Source organism: Apostichopus japonicus, chromosome 16 (genome assembly GCF_037975245.1).
Source record: "Apostichopus japonicus isolate 1M-3 chromosome 16, ASM3797524v1, whole genome shotgun sequence".
NCBI lineage: Eukaryota > Metazoa > Echinodermata > Holothuroidea > Aspidochirotida > Stichopodidae > Apostichopus > Apostichopus japonicus.
This window is the reverse complement of record NC_092576.1, coordinates 29644265-29672245: the sequence shown is the minus strand read 5'-3', so window position 1 is coordinate 29672245 and position 27981 is coordinate 29644265. Positions and strand designations below refer to the sequence as shown.

At 44.5% G+C, this 27981-nt stretch overlaps 1 protein-coding gene, 1 long non-coding RNA gene and 1 pseudogene across 5 annotated transcripts; 1 reads left to right on the top strand and 2 right to left on the bottom strand.

Annotated features, from left to right (window-relative positions):
* Window positions 1–950: 950 nt before the first annotated feature.
* On the bottom strand, window positions 951–1045 carry LOC139983886 (U2 spliceosomal RNA; annotated as a pseudogene).
* Window positions 1046–7025: 5980 nt separating this feature from the next.
* LOC139982504 (piggyBac transposable element-derived protein 4-like) lies at window positions 7026–21071 on the bottom strand. The gene is made up of 2 exons (XM_071995399.1): window positions 14023–21071; window positions 7026–9071 (listed from the first exon to the last, which is right to left on the bottom strand). The coding sequence occupies exons 1-2, from the start codon at window positions 14768–14770 to the stop codon at window positions 7921–7923; spliced, it is 1899 nt and encodes a 632-aa protein (XP_071851500.1). The 5' UTR covers window positions 14771–21071; the 3' UTR covers window positions 7026–7920.
* A 12-nt stretch (window positions 21072–21083) lies between these two features.
* Window positions 21084–27960, top strand: LOC139981931 (uncharacterized). Of its 4 annotated transcripts, none has more exons than XR_011797933.1 (6): window positions 21084–21657; window positions 22377–22586; window positions 23075–23674; window positions 23815–24974; window positions 25098–25242; window positions 25323–27960. It is a non-coding gene; the product is annotated as an uncharacterized lncRNA (long non-coding RNA). The 4 variants fall into 4 exon arrangements; XR_011797931.1 differs by having other exon boundaries at window positions 21084–22586; window positions 23815–24434; window positions 24798–24974; XR_011797932.1 differs by having other exon boundaries at window positions 21084–22586; window positions 23075–23618; window positions 24214–24974.
* The last annotated feature ends 21 nt before the right edge of the window (window positions 27961–27981 follow it).

Here is a 27981-nt window from a genome sequence, read left to right as displayed (position 1 = left end):
TCATGGCTGAACAAGAGGACGGTGAGCAGGCGATGGATGTCGACGATTTCCAGTCTCCGACCGACCCAGCACTTGGTGATTTTTATTTTCCACAAATCCAGCAAAACTCGTCCATGGAAGAGCATGCCACCCAACCATAGAATGGAAGCGATTCATCAGATACTACGTACCAAATCATCACAGACGGTTTACAGAAAGGCAAAGAAAAGTTAGCAGACAGTAACGGGTACACATATACAGTAAAGACGCAGCAAGCATATGGAAACAGAACCTGCACATGAAGCGTTCGAAATACAGCTATTTTGTGCAAGGCTACGGTCCTGCAAAAAGGAACACGTTTTACGCGAGCTACCCAGGCTCATATTCACCCAGGTCAACTTGGCGCCAAAATGACAAATATGATTTTAGCCGAAGTGAAGAAGACGGGCTGCACGAGAGATATTCACATCGGCTGCAGAGATTGTGAACAAGATAATGCTCGAGGAAGGAATCCAGGAAGCAACAGAATCCTTATAGGCGCTCCAGAAACCTGTCAATCTGGCAAGAAGAGCTAACAGACACCGTCAAAAGATGAGACCTGCTGAACCACAACACCTAAGAGTTCTAGATTGATGAGTCATATTCCTAGTGATTTCCTCCGAAAAGACATTCGAGTTGACGGGAAACGCCAACTGGTGTCCGCAAGTGACAAAATGATTGAACTGCTGGAAAACATGGTACATCGATAGGACATTCAAGGTTGTGGATGATCCGTTCAGCCAGCTGATGTCCATATATTCCTTCGTGCGCAGTGGAGATAACGTGAAGTAGGTGCCCCTCATGTTCGTTTAGATGTCGGCAAGACGCGAGAGAGATACTTTTTAAGAAAAAGTCACCCAGGAAAGAACCTGGGCACGAAAACCAAACTACCAAACGACTGATCCGCTCTCAGCCCCAGTCCCCTTGCATCGGGACTGTGACTGTATGATCATCGTCAGGTGTGTATCACCATTCCCGAAAAGAACAGATACTACACATGATCTTAGCCAAAAGGCCGAGAAGCGAGACGCGAGAGAGATTAACGGAAGAGTTCTGAAAGCCGTTGAGAAACTCACTACCACCCAAAGAGTGACAGATTGTATAAGACTGAAAGGACCGTTTGGAATGCTATCCCTCGAGTATTTCCGAACGTCACAATTAGAGGCTGGCCTTCCATTGGACACAGTGTATATGGAGAATAATACAAGAGATCAGACTTGCCCAGCATATCGGAACGACGATGGAACCCAGGAACTGTGCCGACAGCTCCTCGCCTTGCCATATCTACCGCATGAACATATACAGGCGGTGTTTGAAAAATTGGAGCAGAAGGCCACAAGAGAGAAACTAGAGGAGCTTGTTGCATATATGCGACGCCAATGGATAGAAGAGACCTCTGGAAACCACTTACATGGAGTGTCTTCAGACAACCTGTCCGCACCTACAACGATCTCGAGGGCTGGCACGGGGCCCTGAATCGCCACGCTCGCAGAGGAAATTTAACTTTCAACCTACATGGTCGGCATCCAAGTACGTCTAGTGTCTGACAAAGAACTGCATCGTAGACAACGCCAACAAATATCGCTTGGTCCAGGGACAGCTAATTGCCCTTTGGGATGCTTACATCGCCGGTGAAAGAAAAGCCCGCCAGCTGTTACGGAAGTGCTCCTACCTCGTGTCACCCAACATCGATTATATTATGTAATTATTCAAAATTTCATGATATTATTACAGACAATCCTGTTTCACGAAAAAGACTAAATTTTTGTCCCCAATAAGAGAAACTTGTATGATTCAATTACCAAAACTTTCAGGATTATATTAGTATATTCATGAAAAAAAAAACAAAGTCTTATCCCAAATAAAAAAGGTATAGCATTAAAGCCAAATTTCGGTAAACAAAATCACTAAAATAGACGTAAAGAAGTCATCTTGCAAAGATTTTTTACTATTTCCATTCTTCTTGTTGTAGAAGTTGTTTACTGGCAAGAAAAACAAAAATGTAACGTTACCATACTAAAGGTAATCGAACGATATATTCTATACTTCAAAATGTCAAATACCAATAGGGTCATGTAGCCGTGACAAAATTTCACTTCGTAAAAATAAACGGTAAGTGATATCACTCAATTTAAAATATTATATACATATATATATTTATTGTATAGTATACGCATCCGAATTCTTTTTTAATTCATCTTGTATAATATTTTTGTACTTCATTATTTATTTACCGCCGGTAATCCAAATTGCATGCCAATAACTTAGCCAAATTATAAGTTCAAATGATTATATACTCAAATAAATTGGTTTGTAGACTACTGTGATGAAAATTTCCTTGAGCTTAACGTCGAGAAAACAAAGGAAATGGTGATTGATTTTAGGAAAGGAGATCATGAAAGACCTGGCTGTAAACCGTGTCTCGTCCTATAAGTACCTTGGCGTAGTTTTGAATGATCAGCTGAATTGGCATGACCACATTGATTATTTGGTAAGACGGATCAATCCAAGACTCTATTGCTTGCGGAAATTGAACACCTTCAACATCAGTAGAAACATTCCTTCTATTTTCTACAATTGTCTGATTTTCAGTGTGTGGTCACATTGCATTAATTGTTGGCGAGGTAATGTCAATGGTACCGACAGAAAACGGATAGATTCTATCATAAGCCAAGTCAGTCGCATCCTAGGCGAACGTCAGCAGTCAGTGAACACCTCATATCATCTTCACCTTCAAAGTAAACTTGCTGGGGTTCTGAACAACAGTAGCCACCCTCCACACATTAATTTGGAAAGTGCAATAATACCCCGCAGTGGGCGGGTGAGACTACCCCGTGCCGTTACGAATCGTTACAAATCCTCCTTTATCCCTCGTATTAAACTTCATAATGAATCTTTTACTCGTTAGGTCAGTATTCTTGCTCATTGTGCAATCCAATGTTTCACAAGTATCTCTGGTGCTGTTTTACTGTATTTTGTATTTTACCGTTTTTACGTATCTTTGTTTTAAGTCTTATGTCTTAATAAAAAGAATCTGAATCTCAATGTAATCATTTTTTAAGTAGCTCTTGTCCGTTCATAATGATACTGCTTCAATAGATGCATCTTTTGCTTCCTTCCGTGCTTTTTACGTGACCCGCCATGCGGGATATAAAACGTCAAGGCCAAACGGCACTACCGAAACATCCCATTCTGAAAAACGAAACTCAGGTCAAGCGAGCCAATAAAACATACGCCCGCCGACCTGCAGAGACAAAACGCCCAACCCCCCACTCAAACATTCCAAAAACCATAAAAGGACGACCAGTACGGAGCGAAACGAAAAACCCCTCCCCAGCACACCAGCGTCCAAAAAAGGCAGCCCCAGATAAACGGCAAATATCGCCTTCAATCAGAAGGCGAATGTCAGACTTCACCGCCTCCAGGACTGCCTGTCAACTGGCAAATTTCCCCCTAAAAACCACATCACATCTATTCCGCCAAACATGTTTTTTCACAATAGAGCAAACAAAAATAATGCGATGCAAAACAGCAACCGAACAAACTGGAGGGTCTACCCCATATAAAATAAAGCCCTGTCCTACCGACCATGAACGGTCTCCCGTAACACGGTCGGTCCAGGTCTGGAACCACTCCCATAAGTTAACTACAAAGCAACAATGCCAAAAAACATGAGCGGTACTCTCTAAGCTGTCACAGCCGGTCCTCGGGCACAGTCCATCACCCAATCGCCAATGGTATCTTTTTAGGTTGGTCACCAAGGCACCGTGTGCAATTCTCCATGCAAGATCACGGAGCCTGCCACCATTCAGCCTTGAATGCACCGAACGCCATACTTCGGCAGAATGACGTCCCTGGACAAAAATTGCATTCAAGGCCCTATCCCGCAATGAACTGTGAACGAGGGCCGGCTGTGACAGGTCAACAGGGGGCAACTCAATCAGAGCGGAGCAAATGACACGCACCACCCTGTTTGGAGTACTACTATGCGGTTCTGTTGCTAAACAGCGCCGGGACCCATCGACGCAGGTGCAAACCGCCCCAAAAACGTAAAAAATATGAACAAGGCAACCCTGGGTCAGTTACCGCTACAAACAACTGCTTAAATAACAAAAAGGTCAATTTACTTCCCAGATGAACCACCCCTAACCCACCCTTCTCCAGTTTTTGGTACATTACCGCCCTTTTGACAAGCTCTGTACCACCCGACCAAATAAATGAAAATATCGCTCTCTCCAACCGCACCAGGACGCGACGCGGAATTGGATACACCGCGCCCGGGTACCACAAGATGGGCGAAACAAAACGATTACTTACGGTGACTTTCCCTAGGATCGAAAGCCAGCGGGTGCCAAAGGTTTCGAGCCTGCTCTCAAGAACCTCAGCCCTCTCGTTACCATACCATTAATTTTGATATTTTGATCCGACCACGATGCACCGAATGGTAAGTCTCTGCATCTCCAGCTACCAAGGCGAAGGCCCTTTGTCTTTTCCGGATTCAACTTCGCCTCGGTAGCTCTCTCAAAGATAGATAAATCCTGCGAGAGGGCACGAAAGGAGCCCAGACTCGAAATAACACACGTGACGTCATCTGCGTATTGAACGCACTTCACTTTGGCACCCCCTGGCACAACGAATGGAACAAGTCTTGAGTCCCTTCCAAAAGACGAGACAGGGACTCGCTAAACACCCCCCTCTCCACGTTAAAAACCTCCGAACAAAACCCATTTACGATAACAGAACTGAAACTGTACTGATACAAAACAGAAATCCATTTACGAAAAACCGGGTGCAAGTGAAACGTCTCCAATACATTCATTAAAAAAACCCGATCCACCATGTCAAAGGCCTTCTGCTGGTCCAGAGACACCAATGCACATGGTCAAGTCGCGCATCAACCACAAGTTCTGCTGGATGCAATGACCCTTCACTGCACAAGTCTGGAGATCACCCACAAGATGCGGCATAGCCAGTGCAAGGCGGTTGCACAAAGCCTTAGCCAACAACTTGTAGTCTACATTTAACAAGGTGATTGGACGCTTGTTATGAGGGTCCAAGGGGTCACCAGACTTGGGCAGCAAAGTAATCATGCCCAGACGTTGACTTTGGTTTAACAGTCCGTTTTGGAAGGCGTCCTCGAAGACGGCTCTGAGGTCGGATCCTATTATTGCCCAGAAGGTTCGGTAGAACTCCCTCGGAAGCCCGTCCGAACCCGGGGACTTGCCATTCTTCATCTTCGAAAGCGCCTTCCAAAGCTCAACAGCGGTTATTCCGCCCCCCAAAATATCATTGACATCGTGGGGAACGGTTTTTGAGATTCCCCTCAATAAATCGGCCTGTGCCGACAAGTCGACACTGCCACGCGTAAAGAAAGTCAAATAATAATCCTTGTATACGCGGACAATGCCGTGAGGGTCACTAACCACGGTCCCATCAGTAGCGCGCACAGATGGGACGCGTCTGTCACACGCCGATGAGCTTACGGACTGGTAAAACCTCAGTGAAGGGCGTTCCTCGGCTTCCACCGCTTCGACACGGGCCCTGACGCGGGCACCGTGGTACTTTTCTCTTTGTTCTCTTCGACGCCGTGCGCGGGTCACGCAATACTGAATTGCGAAGCGTTTGACATCATCCCACCATTGGGATGTAGAGGCAAAGGCCGGCTTGAATGTTTGCCATCCTTTGTACCTGGTTTCGAAACCTTGGCGGAACTCTGCCTCGCCAAGAATCCGACAGTTAAGCTTCCATAGGCCCCGCCCGATCGGGAAAAAGGAAGGCAAAACAAAACGTGCTACTACAGTGTCATGGTCAGAGAGCGGACAGCTGAGCGTCTCGCAACCCGAAAATTTAAAACTTACGGGCGCATACACTCGATCTATCCTGGAGGCATCTTCTCCGTTAGGCCTCATCCACGTATACACCGTACTACACGGGTGCATATGCCTCCAGACATCGGCTAAATGGTGTGCCGAAGTGAATCTGTCCAATTTTGTGATCCCAGCGTCAGGACTAGCAGACACAGAATCCCCGAGTCTGTCAAGACCCGAGTCTGGGACACAGTTAAAGTCTCCGACCATGACACATGGTGCACTACCAGAAACAAAGGAAGGTAGCGTGTTAAAAAATTCTCGTCTAGCAGAAGGCCGATTGGGAGCACACACATTGCAAAGGGAGATGTTACCCTGTGGATACTTGAATAGAATGCAAACCAATCGGCCCTCGTGATCCGTCTCCACCCTAGTCACCCGCCTGACGAGGTGACAGAAGGATGACAGTGCCACAGGATGAAGACGAACCAAACGAAGCATGCAGCCCACCACCCCACTCATAAGCCCATAGAGGGACATCTTCTTCCAAAATATGTGTTTCCTGCAGGCAAACGCAGTCGACTTCCATTGAAATACAATATTGGAAAATGCGACTGCGCTTGCGATGATCCCTCATGCCATTGACGTTGAAAGTGGCAACTGAAAAAGTATGGGCCATGAGAGGGCAATGACGCAAAACTACTCCGACGACGATTCTGTAAGCTTCAAGCGAGCTCTAGACGACATATCGTGGTCTGAGTCGTCGCTTGAGGCCGACCTTTTTAGAGAGGGTTCCCCCATCTCGTCGTACCAGCTCGTCCCGGTGGCACGTTTCGGCTCTACGATCACCGAGTCTCCGGAGTCGCTGTCAGACAGAGCCTCCGGAGACCCGATGACTACCGAGTCCCCGGAGTCGCCGTCGGACAGTCTCCGGATCTGGCGATACCGGCGGCGGACTGGGGACGGAACTGGACGAGTTGATGGGGGAAGCTGATGGAGACTTTCTCGGTGCGGGCACGGGGTTAGGGTCTGCAACTACGGGGGAGGGTGAACCAGGTGCGGAAGGTGAATCCTCACCCGGTTCCCCCTCCTTGCATGGAGCTTCCTCCGAGGCAGTAGGTGCGTCAGAACTCTGCGACTTTGCCTGACCCCTGCTCTTTGTCATAAATACATAAGAGGGACAAGCGCGAAAAACATGTCACTCCTTCCCACAGAGTGAGCACACAACTTCGCAGAGGTATCACGCCCAAGACGAAGGCAGCGCCCACACTTTTTGTTTGGGCAGCCCTTGGCTTCGTGCCCGGTCTCCCCACACCTGAAGCAGGTGCGGGGCTGACCGGGATAACGCACGTGAGCTTTATGCCCTGCAATAAACAGGAAGGAGGGAATGTCCTGCTGTAGGTCGATCCGAACCTGTCGGTGCCCGTTCAAAACCCCAGGGGCCTGTGCGTAGGAGCACATTTTGGTAGCCTTGACAGCCCCAAACCGACCTAAAACAGTTGCGACAAGTTCCTGAAGCACCTCTAGTCCTACGTGGATGACAGTTACCCATACTGAACGTTCGTATGGCGTAACTGTCAAACCATCGACATTACTCAGCAACGTGACACCCTTCTGCCGGGTCACGTCACTGGTGAACCGTAAGTCATACGTGTTACGACCCTGGAGAGCCTGCAAAGCATCAACCTCTCCAGGAACCGCAACACCCTTACTCTTCAAAATACTGAACACTTGCACCGGTGGAACCGCTTGTTCACCGGTAAAAGTTAACTTAACTGTTATCCTGCGGAGTTTTACACACAACCTACGCAGTGCGCGTAGTTTTTCTATAAAATGCAGTTTGTAATGCAGTTTCTGCTCTGTTTCAATTTGTATCTGTTTTAACATGTCCCATAAGCTTAGAAAGTATTTCTTTTCAGGAGGTATGTATCTTTATTCAGTTTTCCAGTGATAACATGTACATATAATGAACTAATTAGTTAATTGATCAATCAATTAATCAATCAATCAATTGAAAATGAATGAAAAATGAGAAAAATGAGTACTAGTGTCGCTCTCTTCTTTCACATGTTTGTCCAGAGTCTCAAGACAGTTCTTACAAGTTTTGTTTAGTGTGGTATTGCTCCCAGCAGGGTCCCAGGCAAAGAGCAACATCACAGGTTTGACAGATGTAGCTAGTCCGCACTCGTTTTGGTGTTGGCCGGGCTTGGTGATCAGTGCAGATGACACAATTTCTCCGCTTTCCTTTTGCAAGCTTCGTCTGCTTCAAGTGAGATCTTGGATTGTTCAGCCTGACACCAGCAGCGATAGGATTGCTTGGTGGTCTTCCCCCTTTGCTGATGGCAGGAGCTGTTACATTTCCAACAAGTCCCTCCACCAACTTCACCTGGAAAATCCGTCTCTCCATGGGCTTGATTCCAGCCTTTGTCACATGGTCCTTGTAGAGGATGTATGCATTGAGAGTCATGCGACCGATGACGTTGAAGAATAATTTCTTTGTCCATTTCCAAGTTTTCCGCTCATCTAGGAAACAGTACAGACGCATGTCACTCAAATCAACTCCACCCATTGACTTGTTGTACAGTTCGATCCCATGAGGAATGTGCCTAGCCCTACCTCGCCTCGATGTCACGTCCTTCATATTTGCGCTGGCCACTGTTGACAGGATGATAACATGTTTTTTGTCATGGAATCCAACCGATAGCAGGGGCCCAGAACGTGAAGCAGCTGCAGAACCCTTTGCCAGCTTCCTCTTGATACTATCTGGAAGTCCCATTCGATTACTCCGGCATGTCCCAGTGGCAAAGGTTTTCCGATCGTAGAGATCACGAAAAAGTTTTGGTGAGGAAAAAAAGTTGTCGACAAATAAGTGGTGTCCCCTATCTAAAATGGGATCCATGAGACCCATCACCACTTTGTATCCCTGATTGTCCTGTCTTGGCTGCCCAGGTCTCCTTCCTGTGTACATGATCATGTGATAGGCATAGCCAGTGTCAGCTTCGCATAACAACCACATTTTCACTCCGAATTTGTGATGGTGCTTGTTCGGCATGTATTGGATGCCCCGGTACCGCCCCATGAAACCCACTAGGCTTTCATCAACAGAAACTGCCTCTTTCATGATGTAGTTTTGTTGCGATGTCTCCCCAACTCGGTGGATGAGAGAGTATGCTCTTTTTTCTGAGTCAGTAAAAATATTGGTGGCATCACATTTCATTGTAGGCATGTTGAACATGGCCAACAGTGCTTTTTACGTGACCCGCCATGCGGGATACAAAACGTCACGGCCAAACGGCACTACCGAACCATCCCATTCTGACAAACGAAACTAAGGTCTAGCGAGCCAAAAAAACATGCGCCCGCCGACCTGCAGAGACAAAACGCCCAACCCCCCCCCCCACTGAAACATTCAAAAACGTACAGAAGGACGACCCGCACGCAGCGAAACGAAAAACCCCTCCCCAGCACACCAGCGTCCAAAAAAGGCAGCCCCAGATAAGCGGCGAAAATCGCCTTCAATCTGAAGGCGAATGTCGGACTTCACCGACTCCAGGACTGCCTGCCAACTGGCAAATTTCCCCCTAAAAACCAAATTACACCTATTCCGCCAAACATGTTTTTTTTACAATAGAGCAAACAAAAATGATGCGGTGCAACACAGCTACCGAACAAACTGGAGGGTCTACCCCATATAAAATAAAGCCCTGCCCTACCGACCATGAACGGTCTCCCGTAACACGGTCGGTCCAGGTCTGGAACCACTCCCATAAGTTTACTACAAAGTAACAATGCCAAAAAACATGAGCAGTACTCTCTAAGCTGTCACAGCCGGTCCTAGGGCACAGTCCATCACCCAATCGCCAATGATATCTTTTTAGGTTGGTCACCAAGGCACCGTGTGCAACTCTCCATGCGAGATCACGGAGCCTGTAACCATTCAGCTTTGAATGCACCGAACGCCATACTTCGGCAGAATGACGTCCCTGGACAAAAGTTGCATTCAAGGCCTTATCCCTCAACGAACTGTGAACGAGGGCCGGCTGTGACAGGTCAACAGGGGGCAACTCAATCAGAGCGGAGCAGATGACACGCACCACCCTGTTTGGAGTACTACTATGCGGTTCTCTGTTGCTAAACAGCGCCGGGACCCATCGACGCAGGTGCAAACCGCCCCAAAAACGTACAAAATATGAACAAGGCAACCCTGGGTCAGTTACCGCTACAAACAACTGCTTAAATAACAAAAAGGTCAATTTACTTCCCAGATTAACCACCCCTAGTCCCCCCTTCTCCAGTGTTTGGTACAATACCGCCCTCTTGACAAGCTCTGTACCCCCAGACCATATGAATGAAAAAATCGCCCTCTCCAACCGTACCAGGACGCGACGCGGAATAGGGTACACCGCGCCCGGGTACCACAAGATGGGCGAAACGAAACGATTAATAACAGTGACTTTCCCCAAGATCGAAAGCCAGCGGGTGCCAAAGGTTTCGAGTCTGCTCTGAAATACCTCAGCCCTCTCGTTCCAGGTGACATCACAAGGTGCATCGTAGCCGAACCATATACCATTAATTTTGATATTCTGATCCGACCACGACGCACCGAATGGTAAGTCTCTGTATCTCCAGCTACCAAGACGAAGGCCCTTTGTCTTTTCTGGATTCAACTTCGCCCCGGTAGCTCTCTCAAAAATAGATAGATCCTGCGAGAGTGCGCGAAAGGAGCCCAGACTCGAAACAATACATGTCACGTCATCTGCATATTGAGCGCATTTCACTTTGGCACCCCCTGGCACAACGAATGGAACAAGTTTGGAGTCCCTTTCCAAAAGACGAGAGAGGGACTCGCTAAACAAAACATAAAGTAATGGAGACAGAGGGCACCCCTGGCGCACCCCCCTCTCTACGTTAAAAACCTCCGAACAAAACCCATTTACGATAACAAAACTGAAACTTTCTTCATACAAAACAGAAATCCATTTACGAAAATTTGGGTGCAACTGAAACGTCTCCAATACATTCATTAAAAAACCGCGATCCACCATGTCAAAGGCCTTCTGCTGGTCCAGAGACACCAATGCACATGGCAGATCACGCTCAATAACAAAGTCGGTCAAGTCGCGCATGAACCACAAGTTCTGCTGGATGCAATGACCCTTCACTGCACAAGTCTGGAGATCACCAACAAGATGCGGCATAGCCAGTGCAAGGCGGTTGCACAAAGCCTTAGCCAGCAACTTGTAGTCCACATTTAGCAAGGTGATCGGACGCTTGTTATGGGGATCCAAGGGGTCCCCAGACTTTGGCAGCAAAGTAATCATGCCCAGACGTTGACTTTGGTTTAACAGTCCGTTTTGGAAGGCGTCCTCGAAGACGGCTCTGATGTCGGGTCCTATTGTTGCCCAGAAGGTTCGGTAGAACTCCCTCGGAAGCCCGTCCGAACCCGGGGACTTGCCATTCTTCATCTTCGAAAGCGCCTTCCAAAGCTCAACAGTGGTTATTCCGCCCCCCAAAATATCATTGACATCGTGGGGAACGGTTTTTGAGATTCCCCTCAATAAATCAGACTGTGCCGACAAGTCGACATTGCCACGCGTAAACAAACTCGAATAATACTCTTTATATACGCGGACAATGCCGTGAGGGTCACTGACCACGGTCCCATCGGTAGCGCGCACAGACGGGACGCGTCTGTCACCCGCCGATGAGCTAACGGACTGGTAAAACCTCAGTGAAGGGCGCTCCTCGGCTTCCACACGGGCCCTGACGCGGGCACCGTGGTACTTTTCATCGAGATACGTCTGCAAAGCGATGACTGCCGAAGGGTCGCCAAACTTCACCTCCGCGCACAGCTTCGAGAATTTTTCTCTTCGACGCCGTGCGCGGGTCACGCAATACTGAATTGCGTAGCGTTTGATGCGCAACTTGATATTATCCCACCACTGGGATGTAGAAGCAAAGGCCGGCTTCAATGTTTGCCATCCTTTGTACCTGGTCTCGAAACCTTGGCGGAATTCTGCCTCGCCAAGAATCCGACAGTTAAGCTTCCATAGGCCCCGCCCGATCGGGAAAATGGAAGGCAAAACAAAACGTGCTACCACAGTGTCATGGTCAGAGAGCGGACAGCTGAGCGTCTCGCAACCCGAAAATTTCAAACTTACGGGCGCATACACTCGATCTATCCTGGAGGCATCTTCTCCGTTAGGCCTCACCCACGTATACACCGTACTACACGGGTGTATACGCCTCCAGACATCGGCTAAAAGGTGTGCGGAAGTGAATCTGTCCAATTCTGTGATCCCAGCGTCGGGACTAGCAGACACAGAAGCCCCGAGTCTGTCAAGACCCGAGTCTGGGACACAGTTAAAGTCTCCGACCATGACACATGGAGCACTACCAGGAACAAAGGAAGGCAGTGTGTTAAAAAAATCTCGTCTAGCAGAAGGCCGATTGGGAGCATACACATTGCAAAGGGAGATGTTACCCTGTGGATACTTGAAAAGAATGCAAACCAATCGGCCCTCGTGATCCGTCTCCACCCTAGTGGCACAACCCGCCTGACGAGGTGACAGGAGGATGACAGTGCCACAGGATGAAGACGAACCAAACGAAGCATGCAGCCCACCACCCCACTCATAGGCCCATAGAGGGACATCTTCTTCCAAAATATGTGTTTCTTGCAGGCAAACGCAGTCGACTTCCATTGAAATACAATATTGGAAAATGCGACTGCGCTTGCGATGATCCCTCATGCCATTCACGTTCAAGGTGGCAACTGAAAATGTATGGGCCATGAGAGGGCAATGGGGCAAAACTACGCCGACGTCGATTCTGTAAGCTTCAAGCGCGCTCTAGACGACATATCGTCGTCGGAGTCGTCACTTGAGGCCGACCTTTTCAGTGATGGTTCCCCCATCTCGTCGTACCAGCTCGTCCCAGTGGCACGTTTCGGCTCGACGATCACCGAGCCTCCGGAGTCGCTGTCAGACAGAGCCTCCGGAGACCCGATGACTACCGAGTCCCCGGAGTCGCCGTCGGACAGTCTCCGGATCTGGCGATACCGGCGGCGGACTGGGGACGGAACTGGACGGGTTGATGGGGGAAGCTGGTGGAGACCCCGTGTCCGCTTCGCTGTGTGGTGGAGACGGTGTGGGCACGGGGTTGATGGGGGAAGCTGGTGTAGACTTTCTCGGTGCGGGCACGGGGTTGGGGTCTGCAACTACGGGGGAGGGTGAAGGAGGTGCGGAGAGTGAATCCGCACCCGTTTCCCCCTCCTTGCGTGGAGCTTCCTCCGGGGCAGTAGGTGCGCCAGAACTTGGCGCCTTTGCTTGACCCCCACTCTTTGTCATAAAGACATAAGAGGAGGGACAAGCGCGAAAGACATGTCCCTCCTTCCCACAGAGTGAGCACACGACTTCGCTTGGGCAAGCAGAGGTATCATGCCCAAGACGAAGGCAGCGCCCACACTTTTTATTTGGGCAGCCCTTGGCTTCGTGCCCGGTCTCCCCACACCTGAAGCAGGTACGGGGCTGACCGGGGTAACGCACGTGAGCTTTATGCCCGGCAATAAAAAGGAAGGAGGGAATGTCCTACTTGAGGTCGATCCGAACCTGTCGGTGCCCGTTGAACACCCCAGGGGCCTGTGCGTAGGAGCACATTTTAATAGCCTTGACAGCCCCGAACCGACCTAAAACAGTTGCGACAAGTTCTTGACGCACCTCTAATCCTACGTGGATGACAGTTACCCATACGGAACGTTCGTATGGAGTAACTGTCAAACCTTCAACCCCACTCAGCAACGTGACACCCTTCTGCCGGGTCACGTCACTGGTAAAACGTAGATCATACGTATTACGACCCTGGAGAGCTTGTAGAGCATCAACCTCTCCAGGCACAACAACACCCTTACTTTTTAAAATACTAAAAACTTGCACCGGTGGAACCGCTTGTTCACCGGTGAAGGTCAACTTAACAATTTTCGAATCACGGCGCGATGCCATGATACCGAAGGTGGCCAGGCCACAGAGGAGTAACAAAAACAAACTATAAAGACAGGTTTAAACTTAAAACGATATACGATAACTATATACGACAAACGCACACACCCGCCTGGCGGGAAGTATAGCACAGTACAGTACAGTAAGGTAAGGTAAGGTAAGAAAGTAGCTGTATCAGATGGAGAGCGAGAGCGAAACACGTCTGCACTCCACGAAAGCCAACAACAGTAGTAAGAACCTGTCTCTCCGAAAGACGTGTCGAAAATAAGGGGTCGATTGAGATGGATTGGAGCTATCCCAGTATGCATTGAGACATGTTTTTTGGACAAGACCCATATTGACAATGATCCCCAAAAATGCCTTCATTTCCTCAAGGTCAGTGCCATTCCATTCAGCATATCTTGACTTTCTCCGCAGAGGTGTATTTCTCATAACTTTTTCCTTGGCATACCTGTTAGTTTCATCTACGATCTCTTGCAAAATTCCATCAGTCATGAGGTTCGAAAAATAATCCACTGGCTTCATATCAGGCCGAAAATTGGCTGCAACAACACCACTGTCACCGTTGTACTGGAACGTATGAGCTGGCATTATGTCCGTTTGTAAATCTGGTATAGCGATCCACGGCCTAACTAGTAGGCCTAGGTTAGGCCCACCATCATCACTTGAGTCTGATCCATCGGATGATTCAGACTCACTGAAATCACTCGAAGCTGAATCACCGGAAGCAATATCAGAAATGCTGTCTCCAAAGTTATCAAAATCACTTTCGTCGTCCGAATTCATCTTGAAATACACTCCAAAACGTCCGATAATAATTCTGAAAACTAGTGAAAGTTTCGCTCTTCCGACTGCCTCTTCACTGTTGGTAGTAGTATAGCGAATTTTACCATGCTCCGTATTGCAATCTGCTTGCATTTTCGTCTGGATTCTGTTTGGATTTGGCATATAATTTGCCGATTTCCTATGGATTTATGGTCAAGTTCGGCATTATAGTAGCTTCTAATACCAACTCCTATTCGCTGACGCGATATCTAGTGCCTAGTGTCAACCAATCACAAGCCACGTGGCAATATTTCGGGTGTTTACATGAAAGCCACGATCGTGGCTTTCCGCACGGAACTTGGGGGCCACGATCGTGGCTTTCAGCAGGATAACAGTTAACAATACGGCTATCACGGCGCGACGCCATGATACCGCAAGGTGGCTAGGCCACGGAGGAGCAAGAAACGAACCAAAACAAAAGTAATAGTGAAGTAAGAACAATATATCGAAAAACAAACCAACGCCTGTAGCACGCACGCACGTACTAACAGAAAATACCACTCCCGCCTGGCGGGAAGCACAGTACAGTACAGTACAATACAGTGCAATACAGTATAAGTTAATATAGTACAGTGTAGTATATGGAGAGCGAGAGCAAAAAACACGTCTGCACTCCACGAAGCCAACTGCTTCGTGCTTCCTTCCGTTATTCCATTCGATGCCCGCGCAACGGGCATTGATATCGTGAAGTTATATATGACGGCGTTCAATGTTATGAGGGGAAAACAAGTGCGGTTTCTTCTTCAATGTAACCCCCGTGGATGAAACTACGGATTTAACTCAACCATACGACAAGTACTCCTTGAACACAAACACTATTCGATGAATACAGGCACATTATGTGCGACAAGCGTAAACGCAGGTCACTTACTGGTTTAGTGCGGCACCCGCATATAGCCAAATAAATCCTACAAATATAACAACCACATGACGGAACACACTATATAATATAAGACAGGATGTTTTTTTCTGCACTTCACCAAATCCAAGCACAAACTACATTCAGCCTATTATATAAAATTAACATATTAAAGAGGTTATGAAATGGAAAAAGAAAATGTTATCATCGTATTCTGTACACTCGTAGCTTTCAAATGATATGAAATATGTGTCAAACGTAGCTAGCATTGTCGATGATGAAAAATTCGAGGGTTACTAAAGATTTCCCCAAAATTTTGCTATATATGGTAGTGAGACGTGACGTCAGTCGAGAAACCCAGCTCACTTCCGGGACGCTATGTTTACATCAAGTGCATAAACGTGTAGTTAACAACATAACACTTTTGCAGTGCCCTGTAAACTGTAGTAATTGAGATTTGGAGTTTTGTTTTTAAGTGAATTTATCTCGTAACTGCTAATTATGCCAAACCGATGTGTAGTTGGCGGTTGCTCCAACACAAGTAAAGACGGATTCACCTGCACGCATTTCCAAAAGACAAGAGGAATCGAAGAATTTGGACACGATTCGTTGAAAACTGTCGGTCCGATTTTAAACACGCAACACAAACATTTGTTATGTGCAGTGGCCATTTCACGGAGGATTTCTACGATCCATCATTCCAAATTAAGGAAAGCCTCGGAATTAAATGCAAAAGAACGATATTGCCTGGAAAATATCCCACAATCAAGGTTGCATATAGTGGGGCGAGCGAAGACAAGAATACCGTAGGCAAAACAGTGGACCAGCCTAACGTTACGGGTCCTAGTACTAGTAGTACTACTACTGGATCAACATCTGGGCAGAAACGGACTCTTAAGATTGAGGGTCAAATCAACTCCTTAGGATGAGCCAGGACTGACCAAACGTCAAAGATTTAGCTCAGAGAGGCGGTCACAGAAGAATGTAAGTATAATCAACAGATCAAACTGTTATCAAAGTGATCCAATATGGCCAAGCCTCCAATATAGACTAGGCTAGCCTAATCCTAACCAGAACTTAGGCTTGGCTGTGGCATTGTGTGTGCTTTTTACGTGCAAAGAAAAAAGGACACGGACCATAGGTCAACAAAAGCAAAAACAATCCCAGCAAAGACAACCACCATAAACCCAACTGAAAACCCACACACAGAAATCTCTCACTCACCCACAAATGTATACAATGTAGCGTTCAACGTGACATGAAAAGGACACGGACCCAAAGGCCAACAGAACCAAAACAATAAAGCTCTACAAACCAGCCCCAAAAAGCCAACTCCAAACCAAACAGAACCCCCAACCCATATTATGTAAGACCACACAACCCCCCCCCCCCTCCACACACACCTGAAAAATAACCCACTCCAAAACTTCATCCGGGGTACGCCGTCCCGATGGTAGACAATAGGCCTGCGCATTACCTGCGAAGTTTTCCCAATATGGGTCTTTTCACGCCCCTGGCAGTGTTCCCCCTTTTCTTACGAGGGAGCAGAGTTCTTAGCTCCTCGTCATTGATCGAGTGGACCTCCCTGTCAGGAACAGGAGGTCCACTAGCGACCATTGTGTCCGGTATAGCGGAAGCGGCTGCGGGTAGGGTGGAAGGGCCACTCGAGTCAATGAGATCAGTGGCCTGTTTCGTCTCATGAAACCAATCGGAGGACTCCTTAGCCACAACTAATAGGGCTGTAGTGCAGTCATCCATTGGCGAGTCAGAATCTGAACCACTTAATGTCTCTTGGGCCGGTTGACTCGGGGCCCAACTAGTATCACCGATAGCGGGCATAGCTACCGGTGAACCAGTACAAGCGGCATCCTGCGCCGCATGCCACTCCGCTAGTACCATCTCCGCCGTTTTGTCCTGCTCTGCCTCAGTGGGCAGGCTGGCAGTCTCGACAAGCTCGATCAGGGGAGAGGTCGGACACGAAAGGGGGAACAAAGCCTCCACCGGGCGCTAGTATCGGACACTGGGGCGATGACAGGAGCATCAGGTGGTACGGTGTCGGGTGTCAGCTGGTACGGAGGCCGGGACGGGGACCGCTTCAACCACGTCCGTAGCCACTCTCGCGGCGTATGAGCGGTCTGGGCATAAACTGGCCAGATGGCCCGTTTTCCCACACGAGTTACACACGATATCACCTTTACACTCGGCCAGGGTATGCCCAACCTGTAAACAGCGGCTACACCGCTTGTTCGGGCACAACCTGGCCTCATGCCCTTCCAGTCCACACCTCCAACAAGTGCGAGGCTGGTCCGGATATGCAATGTGGGCACTGTGCCCATTAGCCCACAAGGTAGAGGGGATATCGGACTTGAGTTCGATTCTAACTCGCCTAGTCCCGGTCTTGACACCTTTACATTCAAGGAATTCCGGCTCCTCGTAGCCGGTCACTTTCCCAAAACGCCCTAGTGTCCGCACAACAACCTGTTCAGACATGTCCAGAGGGAGATGGAGGACTGTCACCCACACCGAACTGTCATACGGTGTGACCTTCAGTCCCTCAACTCCCTCCAACACATGGACGCGGGGAGCCTCCGAGGTGAACCGAACATCAAAATCATTCATACCCCGGAGAGGCTTACGCTGAAGCGCGTCAACCTCTCCAGGGATCTTTAAACTAACAGAACGCAAAACTGAAAAAAAAAACTTGTCCGGGGACGACCGTAGCCTCCCCGGAAAAACTCAACAATACGATTTTTCCTGTCACGGCGAGCCGCCATGACAGCGAGGGTTGTGGCAAGCCACTCACCCACCTACTAACAACAAAAACCACGCAACAAAGCCAAAACTACACTAAACTCACTACAAACTATTGAAAGGCCAACGTAAAAAACACAAAGTGTGTGGTCAACAAAAAGCAAACTACAAACGTAACGTTAAACTACAACTGTAACGTTACTCTTACTACAGTTCTTGGTTTGCCTACATTGCTATAGTGCAAGTGCTGTGTAGCCAAGCCTTCCTTAGCCTTGACGTAGCATAATGCACGCAAATACTAGGCGAAGTAAGGGACCATCATGAGGAGTGTTTCACCATCTGACTTGAGTGGGCCTTTAGACGCTAGGGTTATTAGGCGGTAAATTATATAGGTCGCTGTCTCGTACGAACCCTACAGACAGGCTCCAATGAAAAATTCAAACACAAATCCCAATATGGAAATCCTAATCCATAAAAATAATATTATTCGCACAGAAGCGGGGGCAACACATATCCGATGTTATATTGAATAGAAATAGGGAAAAACAATAAAGGTTATTTCAAATATGTGATCTTTGTCGAGTCGTTCAATATCGTAATCCAAGTCATAGTCGTAAGTAGCTATATAATCTTTCACTGTGTGAAAGATATTGCTAATCGTTCGTCAGAATAAAACTATCCTTTTTTAATCGAAACCAATATCTCTTGACCCAGCATGAGTCAAAACATTGATGAAGTTAATATTGAGCGTAATTAATCTTCTCATTTAATTAAAGCTAAATCCTCTACAGGCCTATTCGACAAGCAAAGTTGATATAACAATTGAGCATAGACTAAGCCTATGATAAATCAATATATTGATAAATTGCTTAATGTGATACGTGTCAAGGCTAGGTGCGGTAGGCTACTGACTGTAACCAAAGTGACATATTTTGAACCATTTCGCCACCATGACGAAGAGAATCAAAACAAAACCTATGGCGGAAAGGCATGGTGGTATGTACATATGGCAGAATTGCATTAGATCGGTAGTAGGAAGATCACATGTATCATTACATTATGTTCAAGTATTTGTCTTTCATTTGATGGATGCTTGAAGAAATAGTGGCAGCATATGACAGGGAAAATGAAGTCTGTCAGTGTACTGGCCAATGTGTAGAACCGGTAATTTTGTAATCGACCAGTTAGTGTGAACCGATGAAAATAAAAAAGAAGCGGCCAAGGATCTGAGCAATGGATTCCACTTTATTATACTTCAACGGTGAACTGTTGAGATATAATATATAACAACTCATAACTATCTTACTCACAAGTAAAACATGCAAGATATATAACTTCAAATGTATGATAAGATACTGGTAGAACTGGAACAGCCGTCTGATAATATCCGGTAGCTTGAAATGAGAAAATGTTATCAAATATGAGAACCAGTTGGGTTAACAAGAGAAGCACAGCTAAACATATCCCAAATCATTCATCCAATGATACTGCAATTCACCTGGCTCTATCATGGGGCTCCATAATGAGAATGTGTAGAAATAAGCTACTTAGTAAATAGGAAAATTATCAATAAAAAACCTATGAAAGTGTATTAAACATGGTAGATGACACAAAAGACACCTGGTGTCTAATAAACACAAGGAAAACATGTTTGGTTGGTTGTTTATACTCTAAAGGTACAACAGCACATGTAAATGTACATGGAAAATAGATGTAGAAAAAGTACAGTCAAACAAATGGCTTGTCCCGACTGAGCCACTAGGTCAAAACAAATAATCAATAGATTACAACACTGTAAGAACACCTGAAAGTAATGAATATGTGTACAGTACTGAGGTAATATACGAAAAATAGTGAACCATACTTGTACGTGATATAATAGATCATAAGAACAAAGAACATAGGCCTAGCATAAAGGAAATGGCAACACATGAAATGTGTGAAAGGGCCTTGACACTTTAAGGGCCGGACCGGTAGGGTCAATGAATGCGTTAAGTCTGCTTATCAATAATGCAGAGTAACTCGACCAGAAAAGGAGTCTGCATGATCTGTGAAAATACAGGACATGGCAAAAGGTGTAATCCTGAAAAGGAGGAAGAATAAAACGTCTTGTTTCATCAACTATCAGAAAACCATTCAGTATATGCACCAACTCCTGTACTGTAAAATAGCCTAGTGGAGCTAAATAATGTAAATAAACATCACAAAGTACACAAATCATACATAATTTAGCGAGTAAACAAAAAGGAGCCAGTTTTCGAACACCCCCAATTTCTGAACACCCAAACCTGAAAACCACCAAATTACACCTATAATTCCTGTCAAAATGACAAAACAATGTGAAAATGTCTGGAGGTATAAAAAGAACATAACGGAATAACCCCTGGGGACAGTGCAAAGACACACTAACAAAACGTAAAGACCCTATTGGAAAATATGGATCCCAGGGAAATCTTTCGTGCAACCGGTACTATAGTCCCAATTAATCACCGCAAAGGGGACACTGGCTACCTTCGGTTTTTAAAAAGGGAAAACTCAATTTATCACAAAACTTACATGACTGTGACTCTCCAATAATGAAATTAGTTAAATCATGGTAGATTGTAACTCTTGCATGGATATCCAGTGATAAAACGTTGTTCAAAAGAGGATGGAATCTACTGATATCGTGCAGGCTAAAAATTCCTTGCTTTCTGCAAATCACGAGTTCTAACTCCAATTCTGTAATAGCGCCCTCAGCCCCAGATATGTCAAAAGGAAATGATCTCCGCCACAGTCAGACACCAGATGAACTGATATCTGAAGTTAACTTTAGGAGAGGTGAGTTCTACATAAAAAAGTATGCCTGAGAGGTTGATCCTTTCCGAGTTTTGAATGTGTTTTTGTTGTTTCATACACATGTTCTCAACTGATGTATTGTTGATAAAAATGATTGGTTCTAATGCAGTACCATGGTTTCATTTCCTAATTGGAATTTTATTCACATATGGTAGGGCATGATTAGTTAGGAGAAAGAGCTTATTCAAATGAATTCTACTGTGCCAGTGACACTCTGAGATGTGTCTTGCCTAAACTGAGTATCGGATAACTAATGTTGCCAGCACTATCAGTTACAAGGGTATTATAACACCATATTTGTGGTTTAAAAACCATTCAGTGTTAATACATATTTAGTTCATTGAGCCCAAAAAGTATAGTAGGTGGTTTGTGCCAGGTAGTACGTACAGTATTAATGCAAAATTACACTTTTGATTGATCAATGCTGTACATCCTCCTCCCACACAATAGGTGGAGTCATCCTCATCTACAAAGTCAGCACAGACTATCTTGACAGTTCTGCCAGAGAAGGCAAAGAAGAGGTCAAGAAGAATACAATGCTACCCAACAGGCTTACAAAAAGGTAGTATATGAAAATGTACCCTCATACATTGTAAAACACTTGTTTCTCAACAACCAGCACAGTTTGACTTTTTATAGCAAAGGGAATGTGGTTGCACACTCAGTCTTTTCTCTCGCATATCTTGAATGTAAAGTATATATAATTTCGTTTTTAATGGACAAGTAGTCATTACTGTGTTGGCTTTAAAGCCAAGGCTTGCAATTAAGTAGAAACTTGACTGCTAATGATTCACCAATTCTGATCGAAAACACAAATTGAGTAAATAGCAGAGAGGTAATTCCAAAATTGCATATTAGGTTGTTTATGGCATTTTACTTATTCAATTTCTGCATTGGTATAAAAATTTATTGTAATTATCAGGTAAAGCTTGCTTGAAGGTTAGGTCATTTGTGTTAATAAAGCAAATCAAACTTGTTTCATTCACTAAATTTTTGTATGTGATAGTCAAAACAGGCGAGCCAATATTACAGTATAAACAACAGGCATTTTTCAGTTGTTACGGACAACATTCAAATACACATTTGTGTATTTGAATGCATCAGGCATCTTTGTATGTCTGATGCCTGATGCATTAAAATACACATGCATGAGGCATACAGAGATGGGTTTTGTGATTTTATCAATCATTTTGTTTACTTTCTGGAAGTTTGTAGGGAGATGCTGCTTTAATGAGAGTTGGTCACACAAAAGTTTCACTCCAACTGTACTCTAACTTTCAGAAACTCAACTGATTTTGAGGAAAGCCGTGCAGTATTATTAAGAGAAGCAGAGGTGCAATGTTCTCTGTTGCCTTCATCTGAAGAGGACATACTTGCACCTTAACCAGTGGAAGATGATACAGCAGAGCTGGTTGAAGAGGAATCTGATGGTGAAAAGGAAGATTATATACCTTCTGACCACACTCCATCATCTGACTCGGAGACAGATAGGTAATTTTCAAACACATTTGTTCACTACACTAGTCATTTCCATTTATCTTGTCTGTATATATAACAAAAATTGACTGAACATGTATCTCATGTCATTTTTCTTGGAGATTTTGTGTGTTCAGGAACTTGTGTTCACTTTTGGTCATTGTGTTAGGGCAAAAAGCTTCTCTTAGTGCATTAAATTAACATATTTGGGAAAGGTCCTTTAAAAGTTTATGTTTGGAACTATGATAATTACATTTCATACAGCAGGTATCAATGGTTGAGTACTATATTGGTAATATATATCTCCTTGCTTTTGGTTTGTATAAGGTGTTCTACTTTCAGCTTTGGTCTAAAGTTAATTGGGTCATTTAACAGAACCACTGAAAGGTGCTTCTACATTGATTTCAAAGTGTAACAGAGTTTTCTAAGTATTTTATCTGCAATTGTTGCTGTGGTTTAATTTCTCTATTTATATAGGTCTTGTGTATTCTCTCCTTTTTCAGTAGTGACACAGAAGGTCGAAAGACAGTTTTTGGGGAAAACAACTTTATAGTGTTTGGGACATGTCTGCTTTCACTATTTACAGTGTGTATGCAGTGCTTCCACGGTGCAGAAGCAGTGATAAGCAGCATCATTGGGACAATGGTGTCAATTAAGGAGTCGTGCACCTCTTGCTCTTGGAAGCGCACATGGAACAGTCAACCCATGATAAAAGATACTCCAGCTGGCAACTTTCTTTTTTCGGGAGCAATCCTTTTTGCAGGAGCCAGCCCTACCAAAACTGTAAGAGTGTTAAAGCATATGGGATGTAAAACACACAATATAAGAACTTTTTTTAAGCACCAAACTGACTTTCTGCAGCCTACGATTGTCAAAGTGTGGGAGACAACCCAGCACACATTGGTTTCTAGACTAATGGAGCTTGGAAAGCCTTTGGTGCTGGGCGGAGATGCTAGAGCTGATAGTCCTGGACACACAGCCAAATTTGGAAGTTATACTCTTATGGAGCTGAACGTCAATCCGATTTTGGACTTTACCATTATTCAGGTTTGAAAATCGTTCTTATTTCCTTTAATATCTGTCTTCCAAAGTGGTATCAGAAGGTGATACACACCTGACGATGATCACACAGTCACAGTCCCGATGCAAGGGGACTGGGGCTGAGAGCGGATCAGTCGTTTGGTAGTTTGGTTTTCGTGCCCAGGTTCTTTCCTGGGTGACTTTTCTTAAAAAGTATCAGAAGTATTTCATCACCTGAAGATTTCAAGGATTAAGATTCCTCCATCATTCCCACTACCCACATATCTGAAATTGGGGGTGCCAACCTGGGAGGCAAACTGGATTTTATAAAAGCCGTAGATTTAATACGGTTGCAATATTATTTATTTCCCAACTACTTGTGTATTTAAAAATGCAAGCTCAATACCTGAACAAATGATTCATTATAAAAAAGCCCCCCCCCCCCAAAAATTCTAAATGTGAGAGTTGATTGTTGATGAAATGCTCTATTTAGGCACCAATTATTTAAGTTCAGAAAAAGCATTCCAGTTAAGTGATGATTCTTCTGTTGGCGAGGAACTATTTTGTCTTTTTATTTTCTGCTTTCAAATAGTGATAATGTATTGAATTGCTATTTTTTCAGCAATAAAGAAGAAAATTATTGCACTTGGTAAGAAGAGATGTCACGCTGTCAACGAATGGTGCAAAAGCATCATTAGCCACCTCCACTGGTCAGCTGCCTCCACCCCTGGTGGTAACCCAGACATGATGCTGGAAAACTTTGCTTCTGTAGCAAACCATGTGCAGAACATTCACATTGGCCATGATGGGGAGCTTTTTCATGCATGTGTTCGCCCACTCCAGGTAAGTACACAAAGCTTGTTAGCAGAAAGGAATATAGATTTTAAAGGTGTGTTGGAATTGTAAAAAGAACAAGCAAAAGTACCATGCTTAAATTAGTTTTAATTGACAGGAGAGTATTGCAAGCATCAGTACTTGTAACTTTACATCACCAACTCAAGGAGAACCGGAGCAAAACTGATGTTAACATTCTCTCAATGTAGGAAAGTTTGCATGAAAAAACCTAAGGCAGTTTGAAGGTACATTTTAGCAACTGGATATAGATAGATAATTTGGAGAAACGGCCTGGAAATTATTTACATTTTTTCACAAATACCTCTCTTCCTAGGCTGGAAACTGACCATGGATATCTTCCTTCCTTCATAGGTTCAGACGCATGTGAGAGACTAAACGAGTTACTCCTTGGAACAAGACTCAAGAACGACGTGAAGAGGATGTCTCCAAAGCAAAGAAGCAGATATCCAGAATCGAAGCTTTTCATTCTTTGTTGAATTATTTTGCTCCGAAACTGACGATATTCTCCTATGAAGGCATGACATGCAGGTGAGTATGCGAAAAGAATTACCTCCTGACCCCCCGCCCCCACCACCAATGCACGTGAACAATTTCTCTCTTGTCAGTTTGAAGTTACATTATATTATGATGAGTGCTATATATCCTTTGCAGGTTACTTGCTGGCCTTCACTACAACGAAAACAGCAACCGTGATCCAGCGCTAACAAAGTCTGGGAACAGCTGTATGCGATAGACTTCCCTCGAGCTAAGCGTGGAGATTATACTCTGAGAGAAATACAGAGCCAAGTTACATTCGGTGAGTTTCATAAAATGTGCCTCATTTTACATTTCGATTTCTGCAATATTGTAACAGGCAATTTTTGGCAATATTTGTAGGATATGTCAATCACCTCATGGAGCAGGCATTCCATAGTCTTGAGGAGAACCGAAACTTAGTGGCCTCGTTAATGTACCTCCACCGGTGAGCAGCACATACAGGAAACCAGATTTGGAAGAGGCCTTAAGAAGACAAAGCTCAAGATTTGCTTTAGAAGAATCTGCAACTACCACTAACATTCTGCAGGCAAGCCAAAACATAACTGACCAAGAGGCTGGTGATGAGTAGCATGAAGCACCATCATTGATTTCACCGGTTGTGGTGTTTTAATGACTATTTCAAAATATTGATCACCTGAAGAATGGATTTCAGTTATTTTATGGGGGGAGGGGGGGGGGTGGTGGGTTTACAATAAAAATTCTAATATTTGCATTCATGATGGCGAATGTTTGATGTGTAGAAGTACCACATGGAGTACAAGAAGCGTTTTGTTTTTGGAAGTAAAAGGTCAGCAGATCTAATACTATAGATTTTGGTGGAGGTCAAATGTCATTTGAAGCCAACAAAAGCCAACATTTACTTTGCTTCCATCTACTTGACCATAATACTGCTTTTTGGTATGTAATTGAACAAGAAGCCTAATGTTGTGGGCAGAAGGTTTGTGTAAATTTCGGTTGACCAGGGAGAAAAATTTTGAAAACCATGATTTACACATTTCAGCAAGATGTCATATTTATTACCTTCATGTATCACATTTAGTACAAGAAGTCTGCTGTTGAGGTCAATTGTCATCTCAGGACAGCCCATATTATTGTTTATTTATTGTTTGTCACATCACACTGCTGTTCACTCATTACTGAGATGAAATATATGTATGTTGTACACACTCCCTATATTTTACGTCAGATTCATGAAGAAACCTGCTCATGTTAAATCAAGTCTTGAGAATGATTATATAAAATGAAATAAATTGTTTGCCTATGGTGGGTGTTAACTTTGAAACCAGTTATGGGGGTAACACGAACACCATAGGCAAACAATTTATTTCATTTTATATAATCATTCTCCATACTATATGTTATTATGTACAGTGTAATAGTTCCCACTCAGATTGTTTCATATATAATATTAGTGTATCGCAGGGTTCTGTACAAGGACCCTATTGTTTTATTATCTATATAAACGGGAAGTCAACTTTTGTCTTGTTTGCTGATGAAACCACCGTATTCCTACAAAATAAGAACTTAGGTGATACTCTTGCTGAAGCTACTGGTGATTTTTGAAACATTTCTGACTGGCGAAGAACAAATTAACTTTCTCTTAATATTCAGGGAGGTAAATGTTCGTACAAGGTTAAAAACTCCAGTAACATTAAGGGTATACTGGATAGACAACAAGTTCATGATTCCCTTGATGTCCCTCTCTCGTGGTGGTCCTTCACTCTTGATCCTCTCCAAGCAGTTTTTAATTACTTTTATACTATTCTTTTATCCTATAACACTTGTTAGATGAATTTGCTACACCATCCATTTTGTAGTACCAGTCTTAACCATTTTCAAATTCTTAGCACATTTTCACTTTTAAAATTTCTTCCACACTCAATACATTTAAGAGAATATAACTGAAAAAATACCTATTTTATAGCAATTCATCTTAGTTATACTTCCTTTTTTTCTTCTCATATTTCTTTCTTCATAAGTGATATATATATATATATATATATATATTTCGATGGTTATGTGGGGGAGGGTGGGTGGGTGTTGTTCATTGCACTATCCAAGTTACAAAGGGACCAGACCAGAAAAGTATCCTCTTAATTATTTGTGATTCCTTTACTCATCTCACGTATACTATTTCGATACTCTATATTTACTTTCATTTTTTCATTGAGTTTTGATACCATATTTATTTATCCCATAATGTACAAAATGTCAAAAAGTGGAATGTAGCAAATAAACTTGGGACTTTGCAATATAATAGTGGCAAAACAAGATACATGTTGTTACGTGACCGTTTCCATACTTAATGTGGAGAACAGATCACGTGACATAAAAGGAGAACACGAGGATGAAAGTAAGTTTAAAAGCATAGCTTACTAAAGTATAAATATGAACATACATAGCTATAGTTTCTTAATTCAATTAACTGCTTAGTTCTTGAGTTACCTTAGTGCTAGGCGGATAGTGTCCAGGTTTGCTTTAGAAGTAGTTCGGCTGGATGTAGATTAAGTTCAGGTAGAGCGACGAGAATCCATTAGAATGTAGTAGGTCGGAATTCCGACAAAAGTATAGAGTTTAATATGTACTTTGTTTAAAATGGCCACAGTAATCAAGACAAGGAACCATCAGAGGTGTGGCGACAACCTCTGAACAGAACGAACGGAGAAAACGGAGAGGCCGCTCAATCGGGCGTCTATGGCTTTTATACCCGGAGTGTAAAGGAATGTACTAGTAGGCTATGAATATTCACGAAGTCTGCGAACCACTTTGTTGGCGAGTTCCAGTTATGTAGAATGCGTGAGCGCATCTGGGATCGTAACAATCGGAAGACTGAGACTTGAATGGTATCTTATATTACGTAATAGGGTAGGTGAATAAGTGGGTTACATAAGAATGTGAACTTTTCCATTTTTTAATTTAGTCAATGCTGTTTTCAAACCTGGCCACAAGTTCTTTAAGAACACTCAGCTCAGAAAATACAAACAAATGCTAATTGAGA